At 42.8% G+C, this 22,558-nt stretch overlaps 1 protein-coding gene across 2 annotated transcripts in view; it reads right to left on the bottom strand.

Annotated features, from left to right (window-relative positions):
* Nucleotides 1-22,558, bottom strand: part of LOC140454467 (metastasis-associated protein MTA1-like) — a 113,661-nt gene that overhangs the window by 72,879 nt on the left and 18,224 nt on the right. For both annotated transcript variants that reach the window (XM_072549230.1, XM_072549231.1), the window contains exon 2: nt 2,298-2,365. In XM_072549230.1, coding sequence (XP_072405331.1) covers nt 2,298-2,365 — 68 coding nt within the window. The remainder of the gene's footprint in view (nt 1-2,297; nt 2,366-22,558) is intronic.

Genomic DNA, 22,558 nt, shown 5'->3' with positions numbered 1-22,558 from the left:
ACCTGATGGCAAATGCATTATTGAAGCAGCAAAGGAGTCGCTCACTGTGCTCGTCAACACCCAAGTAACACACATTCCACCACCACAGTACCTGCTGGAACACCAAACTCAATCCACAAAGTTAAGAGATATCGTAACTACACTGAACTATTCATCATGCTTCCTCAGGCTAATAGAAGGTTCTAACAGAAAAAGACAATGGACAAGCAATTGGAAAAGCAAAGTTTAAGAGAAGCAATGATGTGGAGGTGCCCATGTTGGACTGGGGTGGACAAAAAAGTTAAAAATCACAACACCAGGTTATAGTCCAACAGGTTTAATTGGAAGTACAAGCTTTTAGAGCACTGCTCCTTCGTCAGATATCTGGTGGAGCAGGATCATAGGACACACAATTTATAGCAAACGATCATAATCTCATACAACTGATGCAATGTATTGAACAAACCTAGATTGCTGTTAAATCTGTCATCTTTTAAACTGGGTTGCAGGTTTCGATTCATTAATATATAAATCCCAGAACTTCTTTCAAGCCACATTCCCGAGATAACTCGAGGTTTTATAACAAAAGGTGATATCTCGGCTCAGACAATACATTAAAGGTGTGAGGTTAGAGTCTGCCTGTATTCCAATCTTGAGTCAGACTGGTTCTATTTCCAAAGTAGGAATTTATAAAATGTCGCATGGATTGACTGCCTAAAGATTTCATGCTTTTTGAACAAAATAGCGTGCATCTGCAAATGCAAATTCACCCCATAGACTTAGATACGTGCGCAAGAGAGAGAAAACGAAAGCATGCAAAAGAGCGAGCGCACAAGACAGCGTGAGCAAACGAGAGAGTGAGACACGAGAGAGTGCGCGTGCGCACACGGGCATGTTCGATAGCATTTGTGCACCAGTGTGATGGAGTATATGCTTGTGAGCGGGTGTGCGCATGGGTGAGAGTGTAGGGGGTGGGTGTGCGCACGTGCCTGAGAGTGTGTGCGCATATGAGACGGGATCTGTGTGACAGAGTATTTAAGTTTGTATGTGTTTGGGTGCTTGTGATGACCCAAAGGCATGGTACTTTGGTGAAACAAAGCAGGTGCTATGACAACTGATGAATGGAAACCATGCAACAATCGCCAGCCAGCGATGTTCCCTCCCAGTCAGGGAACACTTCAGCGATCAGGGACAATCGGCCTCAGATCTTCGGGTGACCATCCTCCAAGGCGTACTTCCGGATACGCAACAATGCAGAGTTGCCAAGCAGAGACCGATAGCAAAGTTTGGCACCTATGAAGGTGTCCTCAATTGGGACCTTGGGTTCATGTCACACCTCGGGTGACCCCAATACACTATACACACACACACACACACACACACACACACACACACTCTTCCCACCACACACACACGGAATGACATGCATTTGCAGAAGCATTCTATTTTGTTCAAAAAGCACACAATCTGTAGGCAGTCAATCCGTAACATTTTATAAATTCCTACTTTGGAAATAGAACCAGTCTGACTCAAGATTGGAATACAGGCAGACTCGAACCTCACACCTTTAATGTATTGGCTGAGCCGAGATGTCACCTTTTGTTATAAAACCTCAAGTTATCTCGGAATATGGCTTGAAAGAAGTTCTGGGATTTACATATTAATGAATCGAAACCTGCAACCCAGTTTAAAAGGTGAAAACCTTAACAGCAAGCTAGGCTCGTTCAATATATCGCATCAGTTGTATGACACTATGATCTTCTGCAATAAATCAGGTGTCTTATGATCCTGCTCCACCAGATATCTGACAAAGGAGCAGTGCACTAAAAGCTTGTACTTCCAATTAAACCTGTTGGACTATTTATGGGTGGCACAGTGGTTAGCACTGCTGCCTCACAGTGCCAGAGACCCGGGTTCAATTCCCGCCTCAGGCGACTCTGTGTGGAGTTTGCACATTCACCCCATGTCGGCGTGGGTTTCCTCCCACAGTCCAAAGATGTGCAGGTCAGGTGAATTGGTCATGCTAAATTGCTGTAGTGTTAGGTAAGGGGTAAATGTAGGGGTATGGGTGGGTTGCGCTTCGGCGGGGCCGTGTGGACTTGTTGGGCCGAAGGGCCCGTTTCCACACTAAGTAAATGTAATCTAATTATAACCTGGTGTTGTGAGATTTCTAAGAGGAGCGACTGAAACCAGTTCAGCAAGGTATTATCCTGAAGCATTCCCCACTTCCTGAATGACTTATTGCGAGCACACGATCACTAGTTTCTCAAGTATTGGGCACCCTTCCATTTAAATAGTGGATTTTTACATTTGCGTACCTTATTTAGTTCCTCGATTCTTCGAATTAGAAAAGGGTTGCTTGATGAATTCTCAAAGTAGACATAATCTGGAATTAAGACAATAAGACTTTATTACCAAGTGTACAAACTCGTACATCTCCTTTTAACGGACTATTACAAGAATCACCCACAAGTGAGCTGGTGTCATCATGCAATTTGTGATGAGCTCATCACAACTCAGAACAAATAATGTTACTTGCATCACAGCAAGATGCTTTTGGTAGGACAGCATTTAAACCAACATGTGGCAATTACACATATTGTACAGTGGCCTGAGAAGATCATCACTGCAGATTGCTCCATCATCACAGGCTGACACAGCCAGAGGTATTTCATCCTAGTATGACAGTGCTCAAAATACTCTTTCCAGATTGAGCATCCAATAATGATAAAATGCATAAACATAAAAGTGATTTCACAGCTCAAGTTGATTCAGATTTTACACAGATATGATTACATCACTCAGTCCACAATTATTTCATTCAAATCATAACCAGCAGAATACAAAGAGATATTTTGTATTCATTCGTGGGAGGTGGATGCCACGGGTTGGGCTAGCACGTAGTGCCCATCCCTTGTTGCCCTTTATAAGATGGTGCTATTCATCCTTTCATGCACCAGGAAAACTATTGAAAACGCATATGGAAAACTATTGAAGAGTGAGAGAATGCAAGACAGGGTTTTAAAGATATACTAAGCCAAAAGGCATCAGTTGCCAAGACTGAAAACAGGAAAATCTCCTTCAGAGTAAGCAAGTAGAGAAGCAAAGAAAATCATTCAAAATCAATTGCATGATGTGTGCAAATGTGCCTGAGAAGGATGGCAGAGGACAGACTGCTTGCCCTCCTCCATTCTGGGTTTCTGGGTGAACCCGTGGCTTTTCTGAATTTAACCACATGCTAACAAGTTAATAATGCCATGAGCAAGCAAGCAAAGAAACCTGTGGCCCTATCCACTGATTCAACTGCTGTGCATCACTAGAATCTATTCCTAATAGGACACATCTTAGCTTCATACATTGGTGATACTCACATCGTACTTGTTCCAAGTGAGATGACACCATCTGGCTTCTACCATCTACAAGGACAAGGTTAGCAGATATGTGGGGACACAACAATCTGAAATTTTTCCTCATTACCATACACCATCCAGAACATATCACCGTTCTTTCACTGTTAAAGTCAAAGCCTAGAACATTCTTCCTAACACCACTGTGGGCACCCCGACACCATGTGGATTGCAGCTGTTCAAGACAGCAGCTCACCACTTTCTCGAGGGCAATTCAGGATGGCCAATAAACGCTGGCCTCTGCAGTAAAAACCACATCCCATGAAACAACAGAAAGAAAATTGAAAATAGCAAATCTTCATTATGCACGGGGGATAGGAAACAGACTTCCTGTAGATAAAAATGCAGATACAGTGCCCACGTAACTCTATGTACCCCAACAGACCACATGTTCAGACAAGGTGAGTCAACTACAGTGTAAGAAAGAATGGGGTTTGGAGCCAACATCCTGAATACATGGATCCATGGCGAGCAAATCCATGGTCAGAAAGTGACTAAGAACTGATCATTTTAAACATTACTCGTGCTTAGACTAAACATCTTAGCAGTGCGGGAGGTGGAGTAGCTAAGGAGAGTCATAGAATTGTTGAGTTATAGGGGTCTACAGCACACAAACAAGCCCTTTGGCCTGACTTGCTCATGCCACCCAGTTTTCACAATTAACCTTGCCCCATTTGCCTACGTTTAGTCCATATCCCTCCATACCTATCCCACCCATGTACTTGTCCAAACGTTTCTTAAAAATTGTACTCCCCTCCACCACTCCCTCTGGCAGCCTGTTCCAGACTCTCACCATCTTCTGTGTGGAAAAAAGAAATTGTCCCTCTGGACCCTTTTGTATCCCTTCCCCTCACCTTAAACCTATGCCCTCTAGTTTTATACACCCCCCACCATGGGGAAAGGCTGTTGGCTAGTTACCTTCTCTATGCCTCTCATGATTTTATACACCTCTGTAAAGTCACCCCTCAGTCTCCTATACTCCAGGGAAAATAATCCCAGCCTATCCAACCTCTCCTTATAACTCAAACCTTCAAGTCTAGGTAAAATCCTCAAAAGATTTCTGCACTTTTTCAAGTTTAATAATATCCTTTCTATAGTACAGCAACTAGAACTGCATACAAAAGTCAAATGGCCTGGATTCCCAAGTGCAAGGATAAAGACCGCCTGAAAAACACAGACAACTGGCAGCCAATAACTAATGGTCTGATGCTGCTACGACTGTTCACAAAAATAATGGCAAAACGCCTCAGTGAAACAGTTGAAATTAACACCAGGCAAAAGGGGTTCTTAGCAACTACTCCCAGATGCAATGAAAACACTGTCATCCTCAAAATCATCATTAACGGAGCAAAGCATAACCGCAAGGACCTCGCAGTTGTCTTTGTCGATCTAGTGAAAGTGTTCGGCTCATTTGGGCACAAGCTTCGATTCAAAGCTTTACAAAGAACAACTCCCCAAAGCCTTTGTAGGTCTGATCAAAGATCTCTACACCGGCAACACAACCATGGTGGAAGGGAACGGTAACTGTACCACCCAATAAACTTTGACAGGGGCGTAGAGCAGGGTGAGCCGCTCTCACCAATTTTATTTACCATCCCTCTGGATCCTCTGGTATGCTCTCTGGAGAAGGCCAACTTGGGAGTCGCCATGCCTCTGGGTGGCAGAAGAGTAAACTGCTCAACTAAAACTGGACCAGATCATCTGTAACGCCACAAAAGAATTCCTCCACTTTCCACCTCAGACCGCTGATGGAGTCCTGTATATCAGCAACAGGAACAGCTGTCTCGGCGCCCCAAAACTGGAGGTGCAAATTCCATCCGTGATTGTTCGCAAACGCAAGGCACTTGCGATGTTCAGTGATGTTATAATTTGGGCCCCCTTTTAGTATAAAGGAGAATGCAATACAGACACCGTTGCAGGACTGCGTGAACGCAATGTTCTTAAAGAAATTGAAGATTTCCTACTGAGCAGCCAAAACGGCGGCGAAGAGGAAATGGACCCCATGACCTCCATCCAGGCCATCATGTCAGCACTTCAGGAGGCAGACACCGGGCAACAGAAACTGCCCAACAGGTATGCAGGATGGAGAGAGTAAGAATGTGAAAAGTGGCAAAAGCTGGAATGTCAAGGGGCAGGCAGCCAGCACTTTACAAGTGATAAGATCTCTAATTCAAGGCTGAAAGCAGCAATTCAACAGAAATCCTCTCTGTCTATAAACAGTGGTTTATACATGACAAGAGCCACCCTATGTAGGGGAAGACCAAATAGAAACAAAATATGCCGAAGGTGTGAGACGGCAGTCGAGACCAATCTCACACATCTCAGGATGCTGCCCATTTGTCAAAAATGCTCGGATAAAATGCCATAAGAAGATTGCTGACCAGCTGCAAAAACATGTCAGTAAGTATGGCTGGACATCGTAAGTGCAGCCCAGATTTGCAAAAGACGGCTCACTGTGGAAACCCAATCTTATAATCAAGAAAGATCAAAGACTGTGGTAGTAGATGTCACAATGGAGTAGGAGAATGACAGTAAAGCACTGGAAATGGCATGGCGTGAGAAAAATAAAAAATGTAAACACCTTTTTGCCGAGATAAAGGAATTGATGAGGGGCTCGGAATCCAAGCACTTCAGCTTAGTGATGGGCGCAAGAGGCAAATGGTTGGGCACGAATAAGATTCCATACCTTCACCCAAAAGACATCAAGACTCACATTAACACCGACATTCGAATTGTTACAACTCTTCAGTGATAAGTGAGCAAACTACCGTTAGCCAGCTCTAGTCGGAGACAAAGATCGGCCAACGCCCACCAAAAAAAAATAAAATCAAAAACGGGGGCGCTGATCCATCCACACCATGATCAGTCTGACTCCAGACTGATGGAGGACCAACAATACCTGAGCCTCATAACATCAGTACCACTCCAGCCCTTGGCCTGTGGTGATGCGAGAGAGTCCAAAACATCGACGAGCGACATAAAGACTCAAAAAAATGCACTCATGTGTGTTTCAAAGTAGCTCGCGTTGGGTCAGGATTGAAGAGAAGTCAATTTGGCAACCCCCCACTCGGTGAAGTGTGGCATGATCTAGGAACTTACACCAGACACCTTCAGCATATCTTGGATTCAATCACTACTCGGAAATCCTTGGAACAAAATACTAACTTACTTCAGTCACACAGCGTGCTGATCCTTGCCCCTGCGATTTTACACAACAAATGCAGGCCTTGTCAACTGCAAACCTTTATCATTCAGCAAGAGTAAAGAACCTTTTTCAAGAACCACAGGAATGGTGAAGGGGATTAGCAAAAATGATCCAGGCAAACTGTTTACTGTGCTGTGGAGTCCCTAGAATTCAGGGTGGATAATTAAAAATAGAAGGAAAATCATGGGAAACTTTTCCAGTCAAGATTTACAGACGCCAGTGCGGAACTGGGGTGTACAAAGTTAAAAATCACAACACTAGGTTACAGTCCAACAGGTGTATTTGGAAGCACTAGCTTTTGGAGTGCAGCTCCTTCATCAAGTGGTTGTGGAGAATAAGATTGTAAGACACAATTTATAGCAAAAGTTTACAGTGTGATGCAACTGAAATTATGTATTGAAAAACAACTGGATTGTTTGTCCAGATCTTTTTCAATACATAATTTCAGTTGCATCACACTGTAAATTTGTGCTATAATTCTGCGTCTTACAATCTTATTTTCCAGTCAAAAGCAAATACAGTAAAATATGTTCGGGGAAGTCTATAAACTGAGCTTAGGTGGATATGGTACTGAAGAGAACTGTTATCCATGTTTCTGGTAGTATTTATACAACCGTGGAAACCTGGAAGAGGCGGAGGAAATAAGTGGTCATTTAACAAAGCCTGCAGCTTCTCTTTGATCTCTTGCATTCACCTCCTTTGTCAAAGGAGCTGCATTGGTCAGGTTTACTACTCAATAGTAATCTGCTTCCTGAGGCAGGGCGACAAACAGGATTCAGGAGGCCATTGAAGGGCTGCAGATCATGTTAACCCCTTGGGCTCAATGCAGAGGAGAACACCTGACATGAAATACAAATGTACATTGTAAATACAGTCATCAAAAATATGGAAACATCATCTTATTGCTCCATTTCTTGTTATACACCAACCTATTCACATATAGAACTAGATTTTTATTCCTTTAGCATAAAATCCATAACAGTGCAGGGAGTCCCTGCTAGGGTCACCCACATCCATTCAGAGGAACCTTGCATTTTGTGTCAAAAGGAACAATCTAGAGTGAACTTTGGCAACTTTGACATGCTTTATAATTCAATTTTACAAATGTTTTGGATAAAGTATATGTTCATGATGAAAGTTGTTTCCTCCTCACCTCGGCTGAAACTGCCAAACTTAACCCCCACATGCCTTCCTTCCCCTGAGTAAGTGCCAGTGAAGCAGAAATAGGATCACAGTCCTCACCTTGGAACTTTTGCACTTGTCACCAGGCTGCCCAGAGAGTTATTTTTAAAACATGCAAGCTCAAGAAAGCTCGCTGCTGCAGTGCAATTCACATAAATCCTTTCACAACAATTCAAAAGAAACAGCTACAAACAGGAGACCGAAGGCGTTCCAAGGGTCTGCCTGTGCAGAGTGCACATTCACATTTATACAACCAGTCTCCTGCCACTTGTAGTCAGAATGCTTCCTCAGCTGACCTCCAACTGCAAAACATTAAGCATGTTGCAGCAAACCAACAGCTCCTGATAACACTTTAGACCATTTCAGCAGAAACAGATTAACTTCCTGCCAGACCATCAGAAGCATGGCAAGGGACGACGACAGGATAATCAAGGCACTTGGCTCTAACACAAAAACAAGAGGATTTGAGCAATCAGAAAGGACTGTTCGAATCCAAAGCCATGCCCTAACAATCTTGGCTTTAATGCCTCCTCTTCCCCACAACTCACATTCAATACCTTCGTCTTCACAACATTCTCACTGCATCCCACTTCTTCCTAAAACCCACCCTTCTTTCAATTCCAGTAAGGGGTTCCTTTCAACCCCTTAGTGCACACTTCAATATTTCTCATGGGCCTCCTCATCCATGATCAAATTCAAGTGAAGTGGTTTCACCAGACTACTCCCTCACCCCCAACCCTGTTACAATTTAGCTCCATCAACAGTCAATTCCTGGCTAAGTCGTGAAAGCTTCAAAGCCTTCCTCCTTGTTGAAATTCTCAAAGTGGTTACTTGCCCAGTTGACATTTCATCCACCAGTACAAAAAGTGCAAGCATGGCAAGGGCAAGTGTGGCAGCAAGGCCACGACTTTTATGGGTTACTATGGAAATTGGGAAAGGGGTGTGCAGCGGGACCTGGGTGCACCAGTTGCTGAAGGTAACCATGCAGGTGCAGCAGGTGGTAAAGGCAGCAAATGCCATGTTGGCCTTCGTTACAAGAGGTATCAAGTACAGGAGCAGGGATGTGTTGTTGTAGTTATACAGGGCCTTGGTGAGGCCATACCTGCAATATAGTGTGCAGTTTCAGTATCCTTTTCTGAGGAAAGGATGGTAATGCTCTCGAGGGAGCACAGCAAAAGGTTTGCCAGACTGATTCTAGGGATGGTGGGACTGCTCTACAAGGCGAGATTGACTAGATCAGGATTGTTTTCACAATGTGGAGTTTAGACGAATGAGGGAGGGGATCTCAGAAACTTATAACATTCTAACAGACTAGAGAGGGTAGATGCAGGGAGGACGTTCCCGATGGTGGGTGCGTCCAGAATCATAGTCTGAGGATTCAGGGTGGATCATTTAGGATGGAGATGAGAAGACATTTTTTCACCCATAGAATGGTGATCCTGTGGAATTCATTACCACGGGAAGTAGTTGATGCCAAAACATTGAATGTACTGAAGCGGCGGCTAGATAAAACACTTGGGGCAAATGGGATCAAAGGTTATGGGGAGAAAGCAGGATTAGGCTATTGAGTTGGACAATCAGCCATGATGGTGATGAATGGCAGAGCAGGCTCGAAGGGCCTCCTCCTACCTTCTATGTTTCTTTGTAATAGACAGCTGAACATACAGCCTAGCAAGGCTCATTCTTCATGATCACAAAGACAGTCACCTCTTGGGACAGGTGAATACCAAGTGGTCGAAACAATGGTTTATGAAGGGGCCTAGAGGGCCAGTTATATATGCATTGATAATAGTTTTATCGTCTACAAGATTCATCATATATTGGGTTTAATTGCTTCCAAATAGTATGCTCAATGGTTGAAAGTTTGACTGCCATGAACCACCACAGCATAGCCCACAATCAGGATGAGGGTAACAAGCTCAGCTCCTTAATGTTATATGCACAAGAATGTGACAGCTCAAAAACTCCCATTTTGCTGAGTTCAACTTTATCACACACTATGGAAGGATTTGAACCCAATCTGCACCACCAATACTGACTGAAGCAGAGAAGGTTAGTAGGAGACTTAACAGAATCTTTTCCTCAATAGAAAAAGGATATTGACAGACCAATCAGGGACAAGTGCCTCTACTTAGGGAATCAGGAATGATGAGTCATCACCTTAGAACAGCTGCTGACACCAAGAAAAACATGATGAAAAATATCTTTGTTCAGGTATACTAAAGTGCAGGCTACTGGGTGAGGTAGTGACCACTGCATCTTACGCAACAGATTGGAATCAGCACATGGAACAGCAGGGCTAAAATCAGAAGGTACCACAGTCAGACGAACTTTAAATTTGCAATTGCAAACAAGGTGGCACAGGTAGAATGGCGTAATTGAATCCCCATAACATTTGCTGTAAACATTTGGTCCTTAACCTGGAGGCTGTAAGTGCAACAGTATCTTCAAGGAGACAAAACTTTATTCATTCAAAGGATGTGGCCATTGCTGACTCATCCACCCCTAACTCCCACTGACTGAGTAGCTTGGATAATACCACAAAGTCACATATTGGCGAGACCAGATAATGAAGGCAGATTTTCCTCCCTGAAGGGTATTAATTAACCAATTTTTTTTTTAACAATACAATAGTTACATGGTCCCCATTACTGAGACTAGCTTTTTAGTTTAGCTTTAATTGAAGTTAAATTCTTCAGTGATGGAATTTGAACTCATGTCTTTGATCACTGGTCCAGGCCCCTGGATTAAAAAAATCTAACAATATGACAATGTTACACTAAGGCATGTGTAGCAGAATTCAGCATTTATACCTAACATAGCCAAACATGCCAATATCATCCCTCCCGTACACATCACTGATGCAAGAACATAATGAACTCTCAACCTATTACTGCTTTATTTATCCGTTCTTAGAGACAAAAAACTGGAAACCAAAGTAGATAGGCAGGAGGCTTGAAGAGCACAGCAAGGCAAGCAGCATCAGGAGGTGGAGAGGTCCGACATTTCAGGTGTAAGACTTCTTCAGGAATGGGGGAGAGGATGATAAAGGGGAGTCACACAAAAAGCCAGGGGTGGGGTGAATGGAAAGACGGGCAGTGGGGTGGTGATAGGTCTCCTGGTAGGTTGACAGGAGGAATGAATCCAGTTGGTAGCTGGAAGGACGGGTCAGTTGGAGGGATGAAAGGAAGGAGGCAGGCTGGACAGGGAATTTATTTATCCATTCGTTGGATATGGACATTGCTGGCTAAGCCAGCAGACGTCCATCACACAGCTAAGAGTTAATCAGAAAAAACATGAGTGAACCATTTCAGTTTTTACACAGTCAAAAAGAAACCATGCAACCCATTATGTTTTTTTTATTCTAGATTTTTTTTTAATTCAAATTTTCCCATTTGCCATCATGGACTTTATGTTAGAAGATTAGCTGGGGATTCTGAATTAATCAGAGAATCCCTAAAATGCAGACGTAGGCTATTCAGCTCATCGAGCCCACAACAACCTTCTGAAGAGCATTCCACCCAGACCCAACTCACTATCCTATCCCTTTCCCAGGACTAATCCATCCAACCTACACGTCCCTGGACACTACGGACAATTAAACCAGCCCATCTGTGGATTGCTGGAAGAATCACAGACAGACAGTCAGTCACCCAAGGGTGAAATCGAACCTGGGTTCCTGGCGCTGTGAGGCAACAGTGCTAACCACTGAGTCACTATTGGTAACATTACCACAAGGACATCACCTCCACCTAACCTTTGGCCAGCAGCTTAACCTCAAATACATCTGACAAAAGTAGTACCAAAATAAACAAACTGAATGACACCCCATAGTGCATTAAAGATGAAGTATTTTTGAAAAACCTTTCACTTTTGTAATGTAGCAAATGCACTGGAGAGTGAAACATAGCAATAAAAGTGTCTTCCCGTTTCCCCATCAGTTGAAGTAAATACTCAAGACACAGTATGGCTCTACCTTCATCTTTATTCCGCGCCCTGGAGAGAGAATGATCACCCACGTACAAGGACACGAGTTCTCAGTCTTCCCTCAAACAGCAGATTCTTAAGGAATTATGTAGTCTTTTACAGGGAGCAGCATCCAAATAAGGCAACATTTATATTGATTGGGTGACCTTTGCATCAACAGTCAGATGGCTTAATCTTTACATGACACAATAGATGTTCCTCACCTCGTTAACTGGTATTACACAATGGATGTTCTTTACCTCGTTAAATGACTACTTTTGCCTCTAGCATCTCATTGTTTACTACAAGTTCTTATCTGGTCAAAGTCATGCAAGCTGAGCCTTTGTCATCAATTCTAAACTTAACTCTTTCCCTGCCTGCTCATACCTTGTACACTTTCTCAAGACCAAACAATAATAATTAACAGGTAACCTAACAGAAGGACTGAGGAACAGATAATGGCCAGGAGACAAGCACAACAACCCTGTTCTCCTTTACTGTGCCATGGGTTCTTTCACATTTACCAAATGGGGTGGCCAAGGCATTGATTTAATGTCTCATCTCAAGGATAGTACCGCAGTTCTGAAATTGATTTTGCTTAGGTGTTTATTCTTAGTAGGACGACTGGAGGGGAGAACAGAATCAAGGCTGACAACTAGTGACAATAACAAATAGGGATTCGAAGGAGAGAAAGAGCCACATGGAGGGAGCAGTTCAGAACATATGATGGTGCACTTTTGTTGAGTGGCCCCACACCCAGAGTGATGACATAGGAGGCGTCCACCAGACTCCTGCACCCTTGTTCATTGTGCCAGGCCTTTTTGCTTCCCACCTCAAATTTAATGAAACTGCTTCGACTATCCACTTGTCTTGTTCATGGCTTCTTTGTCTCATTCAACCATTGCATAACTTCACAATCTCATGTTCACACCAAATCACATCACAGCTCATTCTTAACCCATTTGCCTTGCAAAGTCCATCTGACATATCTCCCCCACCACCATCTAAATCCTCCCACTTGCAAAATCTTTCTGATCAAATAAACAATTATGTCTGGAAAATGACCTTCTCGCCAGATACTACGCTCAGCCTGTTCAGGATGTGCAGCATCTTCAACACTATGACATGCCAGTATCACAGCAGGTAGTTGTCTCTCTTTTCAAGTCAAACCATACTCTTTCCCAGGAGGCCTTTTTTTAATCTTCAGTATATAAATCAGGGGAGTTGCGTAAATATAGGAGGACCCCCATGAGAAGTCCCCCAAAAGGTGTAAGTGGACCTCCAACATCAGACAGAGAGCTTCCAAAGCTCAGCGCATCAACACTGCCTGGGAAGAAATGAAGGCTATTCGGTACAGGCAGCAGAAACAACTATTTTCATTTACCAAGAAACAGAGACTTGATACAAACAGAAGTGCAATAAGATGATCTTGCAGAAAGCAAAGTCTGTCAATATCCTGGCAGGCAATGTTTTAGTCATGGCATTAAAACAATGAAACTCACATGCACAAGCTAACTACAGATTTAAGTGCAACACAACTAGGTTATGGTCACTTAAAAGGTGTTAGAAACTTGAAATGCAAAGACTGTAAAATTAGGTGAAGACAGACAAGACTGAGGGAAAAGGCAGATTATGCAAGAGAGCTAGCTAGAAATATGAGAGTTGCTGTAGATATTCATAAAAGAAAAAAGTTAAAGTGAGCATTAATCCTACTGAAAGTGAATCTGTGGAATTAACAGAAAGTAAGCATATGACAGAGTAATTGAACAAATATTTCACATTGGCCTTCACAGTACAGAATACAAGTATCATTCTAGGAAAAAAAATTCAGAAATGGAAGGATGAGAGGAATTTTTAAAAATGATGAGATAAATGGTATTTAGTAAATTATTATCGAGCTGTGGGCTGACAAGTCTTAGGTCTTGATGGACTTCATTGTAGAATGTTAAAAGTGCCTATCAAGAGAATTTATACTTTGGCTTCCGTTTTACAGAACTCTGCAGACTTGGGGAAAGTTCCTTTTGATTGGAAATTAATGAATCGGTTTTTCAAAAATTGAGACAGAAAACAGGAAACTACAGGCCTAACATCTGTCATAGTGAAGATGTAGACTTTGAAGCTATTAAAGAGATCATGACAGAGAAAAGTTTAAGTTAATCAGGCAGAGACAACATGGTTTTGTTAAAGGAAAATCATGTCTCACGAGTTTATTGGAGTTCTTTGACAAGTTAACACTTGCTCTGCATAAAGAGGAACTGGCAGATGTATGTACTTAGATTTCCAAAAGACACTTAATTAGGTACCAAATTAAAGTTTTGCAGAAAATTGTGGCATGGGGAGAGAACGTATTGAGACTTTAAGACATGGAAGCAGAAATTAAGCCATTCAGCCCATCGAATCTGCTCCACCATTCAATCATGGCTGATTGGGATTGAGAAACCTTTCTCCTGCTTTCTCCCTATAACCCTTGACAATCAAGAACCTATCTATCTCAATCTTTGTGTTGCAATTAATTCCATAGATTCACCACTGTGGCTGAAGTTTCTCCTGATCTCCGTACTAAAAAGGTCTTCCCATTTCTTTAAGGCTGTGCCCTTGGGACCTCGACACTCCGACCAAAGGAGGCATCTTCCCAATGCCCACGCTATCCAGGCCAATCAGTATTCCTTAAGTTTCAATTAGGTCCCCCCACATCCTTCTAAACTCCATAGAGTATAGACCCAGAAACCTCAAACATTCCTCGTATGTTAAGCTTTTCATTCCTGGGACCATTCTCATGAACCTCCTCTGAACACACTAAGGCCAGTAAATCCTTCCTGAGACATGGGGCCCAAAATTGCAAACAATACTCCAAATGTGGTCTGACCAGAGCCTTATAGATCCTCAGAAGAACATCCTTGCTTTTGTATTCAAGTCATCTCAAAATAGATGCCAACAGTGCATCTGCCTTCCTAACCACTGACTCAACCTGCAAATGTACCTTGAGAGAATGCTGGACGAGAACTCCCAAGGCTCTTTGCACTTCAGATTTCTGAAATTTTCTCCCTATTTCAAAATTAGTCTATGCCTGCATTCTTCCTACCAAAGTACATGACCTCACACTTTCCAATGTTGTACTCCATCTGCCACTTCTTTGCCCACTCTCCTAACCTGCCCAAATCCTTCTGCGGCCTTCCCCACCTCCTCAATGTACCTGTCCCTCTACCTATCTTTGGATCATCGACAAACTTCGTCAGAATGCCCTCAGTTCCTTCATCTAGATCGTTAATGTATAAAGTAAAAGGTTGTGGACCCAACAGAGCCTTGTGGAACACCACTTGTCACTGGCTGCCATCCTGAGGAAGACCCTTTTATCTGCACACTCTGCTTTCTGCCAGACAACCAAGCTTCTCATATACCCATCCAGATGCCTTTTAAGTGTTGCAATTGTACTAGTCTTCACCACTTCCTCTGGCAATTCATTCACACATGTACCACCCTCTGCGTGAAAAAGTTGCCCTTTAGGTCTCTTTTATATCCTTCCCCTCTCACCCTAAACCTATGCCCTCTAGTTCTGGACTCCCCCACCCCAGGGAAAAGACTTTGTCCATTCACCCTATCCATGCTCATGATTTTATAAACCTCTCTAAGGTCACCCCTCAGCCTCCGATGCTCCAGGGAAAACAGCCCCAGCCTGTTCAGTCTCTCCCTATAGCTCAAATCCTCCAACCCTGGCAACATCCTTGGAAATCTTTTCTGAACCCTTTCAAGTTTCACAACATTCTTCTGATAGAATGGAGACCAGAATTGCAATCAATATTCCAATAGTGGCCTAACCAACGTCCTGTACAGCTGCAACATGACCTCCCGACTCCTGTACTCAATACTCTGACCAATAAAGGAAAGCATACCAAACGCCTTCTTCACTATCCTATCTACCTGCGACTCCACTTTCAAGGAGCTATGAACTTGCACTCCAAAGCGTCCTTGTTCAGCAACACTCCCCAGGAACTTACCATTAAGCGTATAAGTCCTGCTAAGATTTGCTTTCCCAAAATGCAGCACCCCGCATTTATCGAAATTAAACTCCAACTGCCACTTCTCAGCCCATTGGCCCATCTGATCCAGATCCTGTTGCAATCAGAGGTAACCTCCTTTGCTGTCCACTCCTCCTCCAATTTTGGTGTCATCTACATACTTACTAACTATATACATCTCTTCACCCTAGCTTGTAACTACTGTTTGGAGGCCTTCTACATAACTCAAACTACAGACTTTTAACCGTTGCAGTTCCTCAACTCCACCCACACAGATTGTACATCATCTGACCCTACTTTGTTTCTTACTACTGACTGAATTTCATTTCTTGAAAAGCAACCCAACCCCCCTCTGCCCAACTGCCTATCTTTTCGATAGGATATGTATCCTTGCATATGCAGCTCCCAGAGCTGACCATCTTGCAGCCATTCTGATGCCCACCACATCATATCTGCCAATTTCGATCTATGCCACAAGCTCATTTACCTTATTCTTTATACTGCATGATTGTTGGAGGCCCAGGATCAAGATGAGAGAGAGCATGCTCCTGAGGAGCAAATGAGAGATCTATTGAACTAGATTACTTTGGAATCAAGAGCTGTTAGTCCCAGACCAGAAGTGTTGGGATAAAACCCTGAAAAGATAGAACACCTTCAGTCTTGGCATGGATAAAATATTGGCTAGCTAACAGGAAGCAGAGTAGAAGGTGGTCATTTTCTGTTGGCAATAAAAGTACTAGTGCCTTCACATTTTACAATGTGAATAAAATGACATACGAGAAGGGAGTGATGTATGGTTGCTAAATTTGCCAATGACACAAAGATAGGCAGGAAAGCCACCTCATGAAGAGGACATGAGGTGGCTTCAAAGGCGGAGAGATAGGTTAATGACATGAATAAAGGTCTGGCAAATCAAACACAATCTGCGCAAATGTGGAAGATCTAGGATGACAAAGGCGTATGGTGAGAAATGCAGTGGATGAGACGCAGAGGTGTCGGTATATGCAAGCAATTCAAAAAGTAAATGTATTATTGCTTAAATTTGTTATTAGTTAAGAAACACTGATGATTTAGCAGCAGAGGACAAAGGAGAAGAGTAACAAGAGTGATTTGCCAGTGGGTGAAAACATGTTCAGTGGTATACAAAAGCACCTCTGGATACAAGAGATCATTGCTTATTCAAAAATCTTCTCAGATGGTTGTAAGCAATTAGAATTTTCCCCTCAAAAGTCAGAAACAGAGTATTTGACCATTTTTAAGTAAAGACAGATGAACTTTTGATAAGGGGGGGGGGGGGGGGGGGGTGGAAAGGTTGTGTCTCAGTGGGAATATGGAGTCAGATCAACCATTTGGGGCGGCATGGTGGCTCAGTGGTTAGCACTGCTGCCTCACAGTGCCAGGGTCCCAGGTTCAATTCCAGCCTTGGGTGACTGTCTGTGTGGAGTTTGCACATTCTCCCCATGTCTGCGTGGGTTTCCTCCGGGTGCTCCGGTTTCCTCCCACAGTCCAAAGATGTGCAGGTCAGGTGAATTGGCCATGCTAAATTGCCTGTAGTGTTAGGTAAGGGGTAAATGTAGGGGTATGGGTGGGTTGCGCTTTGGCGGGGCGGTGTGGACTTGTTGGGCTGAAGGGCCTGTTTCCACACTGTACGTAATCTAATCTAATCTAATCTAATCACTTTACTGAATGACAACTTGGGTTTGAGATGCTGAGCGGCCTACTTCTGCCGCAAATTCAAATGTTTGGAATGGGGAAGTGCAGCCATGAACTACCACTAGTGCATTAAAACACACTGGCTTTCAGAGAGCAAAACTAGTCTCAGGAGGAAGGTTCAATATATTAGCTTACAGGTGGGGAGGAAAAGAAGAATGTCAGCTGCCATTACTACTGCTGCTGGACAATGTATGCAAGGGAATATTCAACAGGGGCAAGTCTGGACTGAGCTATAATATCAATCAAATTTCCTGCTTTCAATTTCACTTAGCTCACATAAAGAGCAGGTTTTTGGTAAAATAGCAGAGGACAGGCAATTCAGATGGGCTGCAGCACAACAGAAGAAAATCTTTTCCATTGTCCTGTGGGGGAGGAGGAAACCTTCCTTCCAATTTTGGACTGGTTGGTCCTGAAGGGCCTAAACTGACCAACGCTGGATCAGCACAGCCTGCTACAGGTAGAGACAGCACTGGGCATTTGCTGAAGTGGGGAGTGGAGCGTGGAGCAACTTTTTGTTTTAAAGCACAGAAAATGGTTGTTATATAGAATGAACTGTCAGAGAACGTGGTGGAAGCAGGTACAGTTATAACATTTAAAAGACATTTGAATAAGTTCCAAAAGCTTTGGAGGGATATGGGCCAAGTTCAGGTGAACCAAGCGAGTTTAGTTTGAGAACATGGTCAGCTGGACCAAAGGGTCCAGCCAGTCCATTCCATGTTGTATGACTATGGCATGATCAGATTTTCACACAATCCCTGAATTGGTGGTGCTTGGCTTCCACTTGAGCCTGACAGAGAGAAGTGGAATTTTGGTTACCTTGGGCTAGGTTTCCTCTAACGTTGCCAGACCTCCAAGGTCAGTCTGCAGCAGCGACTTCCGGGTTCTGCAAGTCATTGCATCCACACGCTGGTCAGCATGCACAGACACTCAGTGGCTGCACAGCAGAAAAAGAAAACATTTTTTCTTTATGATACTTCTGAAGCAAACTGTTCAGGGATGTTATTACACACCTCAGCAGGAGAGAGTTTGAATCCAGGTTGTCTGGTTCAGAGGTAGGGACACTCCCATGCACCACAGAGCCCCTGAGTATTGATCTTGAGTTCAAGATACCCATAAATCTATGCGGATATCACTTTTCTTTTTTAAAAACGGGAGGTGATTATTGGAGGCCCATGATCAGGATGATAGAGAGCACTTTACTGTTAAGGCAAAACCTGCAGCATTGGGTGCTTACGTTTCAGCAATAGACTACTTCATTAAAACCAAAACAAATTAAATATGGTCTATCCATACAGGTTCCAGACTAGAATCTGACTTGTCTGGCAACAACATCAGCTGGCATCAGAGATTGCATATATGACAACAATTCAAAAAGTAATTCATTGGCTAGGAAAGATTGTGGACATCCTGAAGGATGAGAAAAACAAGATACAAATGTTAATCTTGAACTGTCTGAACTTCAAGATCGGATTTCAGAAACACCACGTTATATCGCATCTTCAGTGTAGGAACATCTGACCATTATGGGACAGACAAAAGACAATGTGTTGGCTTGAGTGGCAGTGCATCTCAGTACAAATAACATCCACTGCCATGTCCATGAACGTATCCATGCCAGTTCAATACCATAATTGCCACAAGTTACTTAAGAATATTATGCAGGATGTAACGACAGTGCACAACTTCTTGGAGCACAATAAAACATGCACTTATCAAACATTACAAATCCCTCGTTGACTTGAATGAACAAACATAGCATAACTTTTAAGCCTATTACATTGCCAAGCAACACCAATTAAAAATCACGTCCAACAAACAAGAGAAATTACAATCTACTCTCAGGTAGGCTCACCACATAACTAAATTCTCTGGTTGTTTTCAGTTTCAATTACATTACAAATTATTTGATTGGGAAATGTATGCAAATTGCGATCAAGTCCAATATCGTCTCAAGAAGTCATTCCATTTACCCATCAGATCCCCCAAATCCTCCTTATTCCATTCTAAGACACTCTGACAACATACTCCACAAAACCTAGTGAAGAAATTACTCCCATTTCCTTTAATACTCTGAAACTGCATACTTTTAAAATTTCTCCTCTCCCCCCTGTATAAAAGCCCTACACCAAAGCGAACAATTTAAATTGGATCAGGCTTAATGGACCCAATGGCCCTGACAACCCGAACTGGATTGAATTTGCCTTCTCCAAAGATGAAAAGCATTATGTAGGGACACAGTGTGATTGTTGCAGATTGTGTGTCACTATTTCAGAACCCAAACCTTCTCAATATATTGTCACAGCTCACTATCATGTTGTTGCTGCAACAAACATATTACCACAAGTTGTCACAAGACTCTGACTGAAGTCGACTCTATCGAGCGAGCAGTATTGTTCAAAAGGACCTATTCCCATTCCCAAAGTCAGCAGTATATGCTGAAGACTAGCCTCTCTCACCACAAATTCTAACAAATTGCCATGAACATCTGGACTTGATACTGGCCAATCTCCGCCTGTCAACACATACCTACCTCCAGCTTAGATCCTATCAACCTGCCCAGGAGCTACGAAATCTAACTTGAAGGCAAACTCAGCTCCCACACATTCCTAATTACAAAACGTTGCTTTCTTCCATTACCTTCCTTTTGCCATTATGTCAGTCTATTTCCATCCCAGCCCTGTTTGGCATCTAATCTTCCTCTCTTTAAAGAGAAACATCCTGCATACGAGCAGCAATGTAAAAAGGCAACTTTTGTATTATTCCAGATCAGAAAGGGTGAGCACTCAGCATTTGAAACTTACAACAGCTTCAGCAAACAGCTGTGCTAAAAATACAAAGAGCGACTGGAACAGTACTAGAAACTGACAAGAGCCATTGAACCAAACTTAGTGATTACTGCACTTCACATACTACCGACAATGAGAGATTGGACGGTGAAAGAATCACACTATCCTTGAAGTGACAAATACATTCCAGAAAACCAGCATACAATACCATCGCTTTGGCACTTCCTCCAGCAATTGCCCAAAGCTGGGAGTATTTGATGCAGTTCTCAGTTGTTCTGCAATCTATCACTCCATCAGTGAATTAGTTTAGTGTTTCTGCAAATCCTAGTTGAGCTTGCTGCGTTATGCAGGTAATCACACAAATCTAGTGCAGACACTTGGCAGCTTCTTGGAATGTTGGATACACTTTCCCCAATATCTCTAAATCCTCACTCAGCCTCCAGAAAAAAAGCAAACATTGGTCTCTGTTTGAGCCCATTATGTTGCTAAGCTAAACACCAACAAACAAGAAAAATTACAATTTACTCTAGTGAGTGGTCCTTCAGAGCAAGATCAAGCCTATGACATACTTCTCACAAAAGACTGCACTTAATCAACTGCAATTCGGCTCATTGTTCTTCCTTATGATCACTGAGCCGATCAGAGGCCAGTGCCTTACTGTCAAGCTCCCAACCTACAGCCTCCAGTTCAGCAGCCCAGTTATGACTTGCAACCTATTTATAGGAGCTTTAATGCAAGTCAATCAACCTCCGCAAGCCTCTTTGTTCATGCAAGTAAGTCCAAATGCATCTTGGGGTTTACACTGGGTTAAACTTATAGCACCAGTGATTAAGACCAACTGTGGCTTAGTGAATACTACATGGTTGATTTGTATTTGTGACCTCATTCAAGTTTGGGCAGAATCAAGGCAGTTTATCTCATGCCCATGCTCTTAAATTAGCCTGATCTCAGACTGAAAATCTCTCAATTTCTCCCTTTTCTCTGATGGTTACAATTTGAAGGATTGCCATGCAGTTAAAAACTTGAGAGAATTCAGCCCAAACTACTTTACAAATGTTTGACTGTGAAATAAAGACAGGTACCAAAATCAAGTCATTGGCTGAATTGCATTTTATAGTATTTTTCAATGCAAAGTTCTTGATATAAACCAGATCTTAAGCTACAAAAATGAGGCACTCAAATTCCAAAGTGTTCTAGAAGTTCCCAGACAAAACTCTGGAACTTTATAACTAGTTTGCATTTATCCCCAGTGAGCATGTCTACCATACTGAAGTTGACATTGATTGTAGATATTCACCTATTCTCAAAAAATGTGGTTACCTCCCACCCTTAAGAGCACAAACATAAATTCAGGAAATGGCTGCAACACTGAAGGAGGCTAACGAGCTACACATCAATTTTCACTAGTTGATACCTTTCACTCTGGAGTTCTACAACTTTTTTTAAAATCATTTTCAGAGACTTAACCAAGTCTTTTGGAACACCTGATTAAATCTGTCAACACCACATTATCAGGCAGTGCATTCTGAAACACAACCACTCAGGTAAAAAAACTCTTGTGCCTATGTTTTCTTCACCCATCACCTTAAATGACCTTAGGTCTCAACCCTTGCACCAAAAAGGAGGGATTTCTCCCTCCACACCATGTCTTGACCCCTCAAGATCACAAAGAAACTTATCAAATTTAAAGTTTTGATGAAAATGGTAGCTTGGGAGCCAGTTGGATTCATTGTTGATCTGTTGGCCAAGCTGTTGGCTTGTTAGCAGACATTTTGTCCCTTTTCTCAGTGATATCATCAGTGCTGTGTCGCCTCCTGTGAAACACTGCTCTACTGCTCCACTTTGAATTGGTATGATTTTGTTTCAACTGTTTCCAGATGGTGCTGGCTCCGGTTTTCCATTGTAGTGGTCTGTACTTTGGGGACAGGTCAACATGTTTATTGATGGAGTCCGAGCAGGGGTACCGTGCTTCCAGAAATTCCCTTGCTCTTCTTCATTTGGCTTGTCTTAGTATCATTGTGTTGTCCCAAACTCGCACTTCTTGTTGTCCACATGTATACCAGGGAGAGTTGGTCACGTTGCTTGGTTGCTAGTTGGTGTACATGGATGCAGGTCAGGAGTTGTCTGCCTGTTTGAAGGATATTGTGCTTAGTGCAGTCACTACATCGATTTTGTAAATTACATTTGTCCTGCAAGTAGTGGGTATCGGCTCTTTTATATTAGTTGGCCACTGTCTGAGAGTGGTTGCAGGTTTGTGTTGTCAAGATCCCTAGTGATCAGACCAGTCTGGTTGTCAGTTCCATA

Source organism: Chiloscyllium punctatum, chromosome 29, assembly GCF_047496795.1.
Source record: "Chiloscyllium punctatum isolate Juve2018m chromosome 29, sChiPun1.3, whole genome shotgun sequence".
Classification (NCBI taxonomy): Eukaryota; Metazoa; Chordata; class Chondrichthyes; order Orectolobiformes; family Hemiscylliidae; genus Chiloscyllium; species Chiloscyllium punctatum.
Note: the sequence above shows the minus strand (reverse complement) of the source record. Positions and strands in the feature narration are given on the sequence as shown.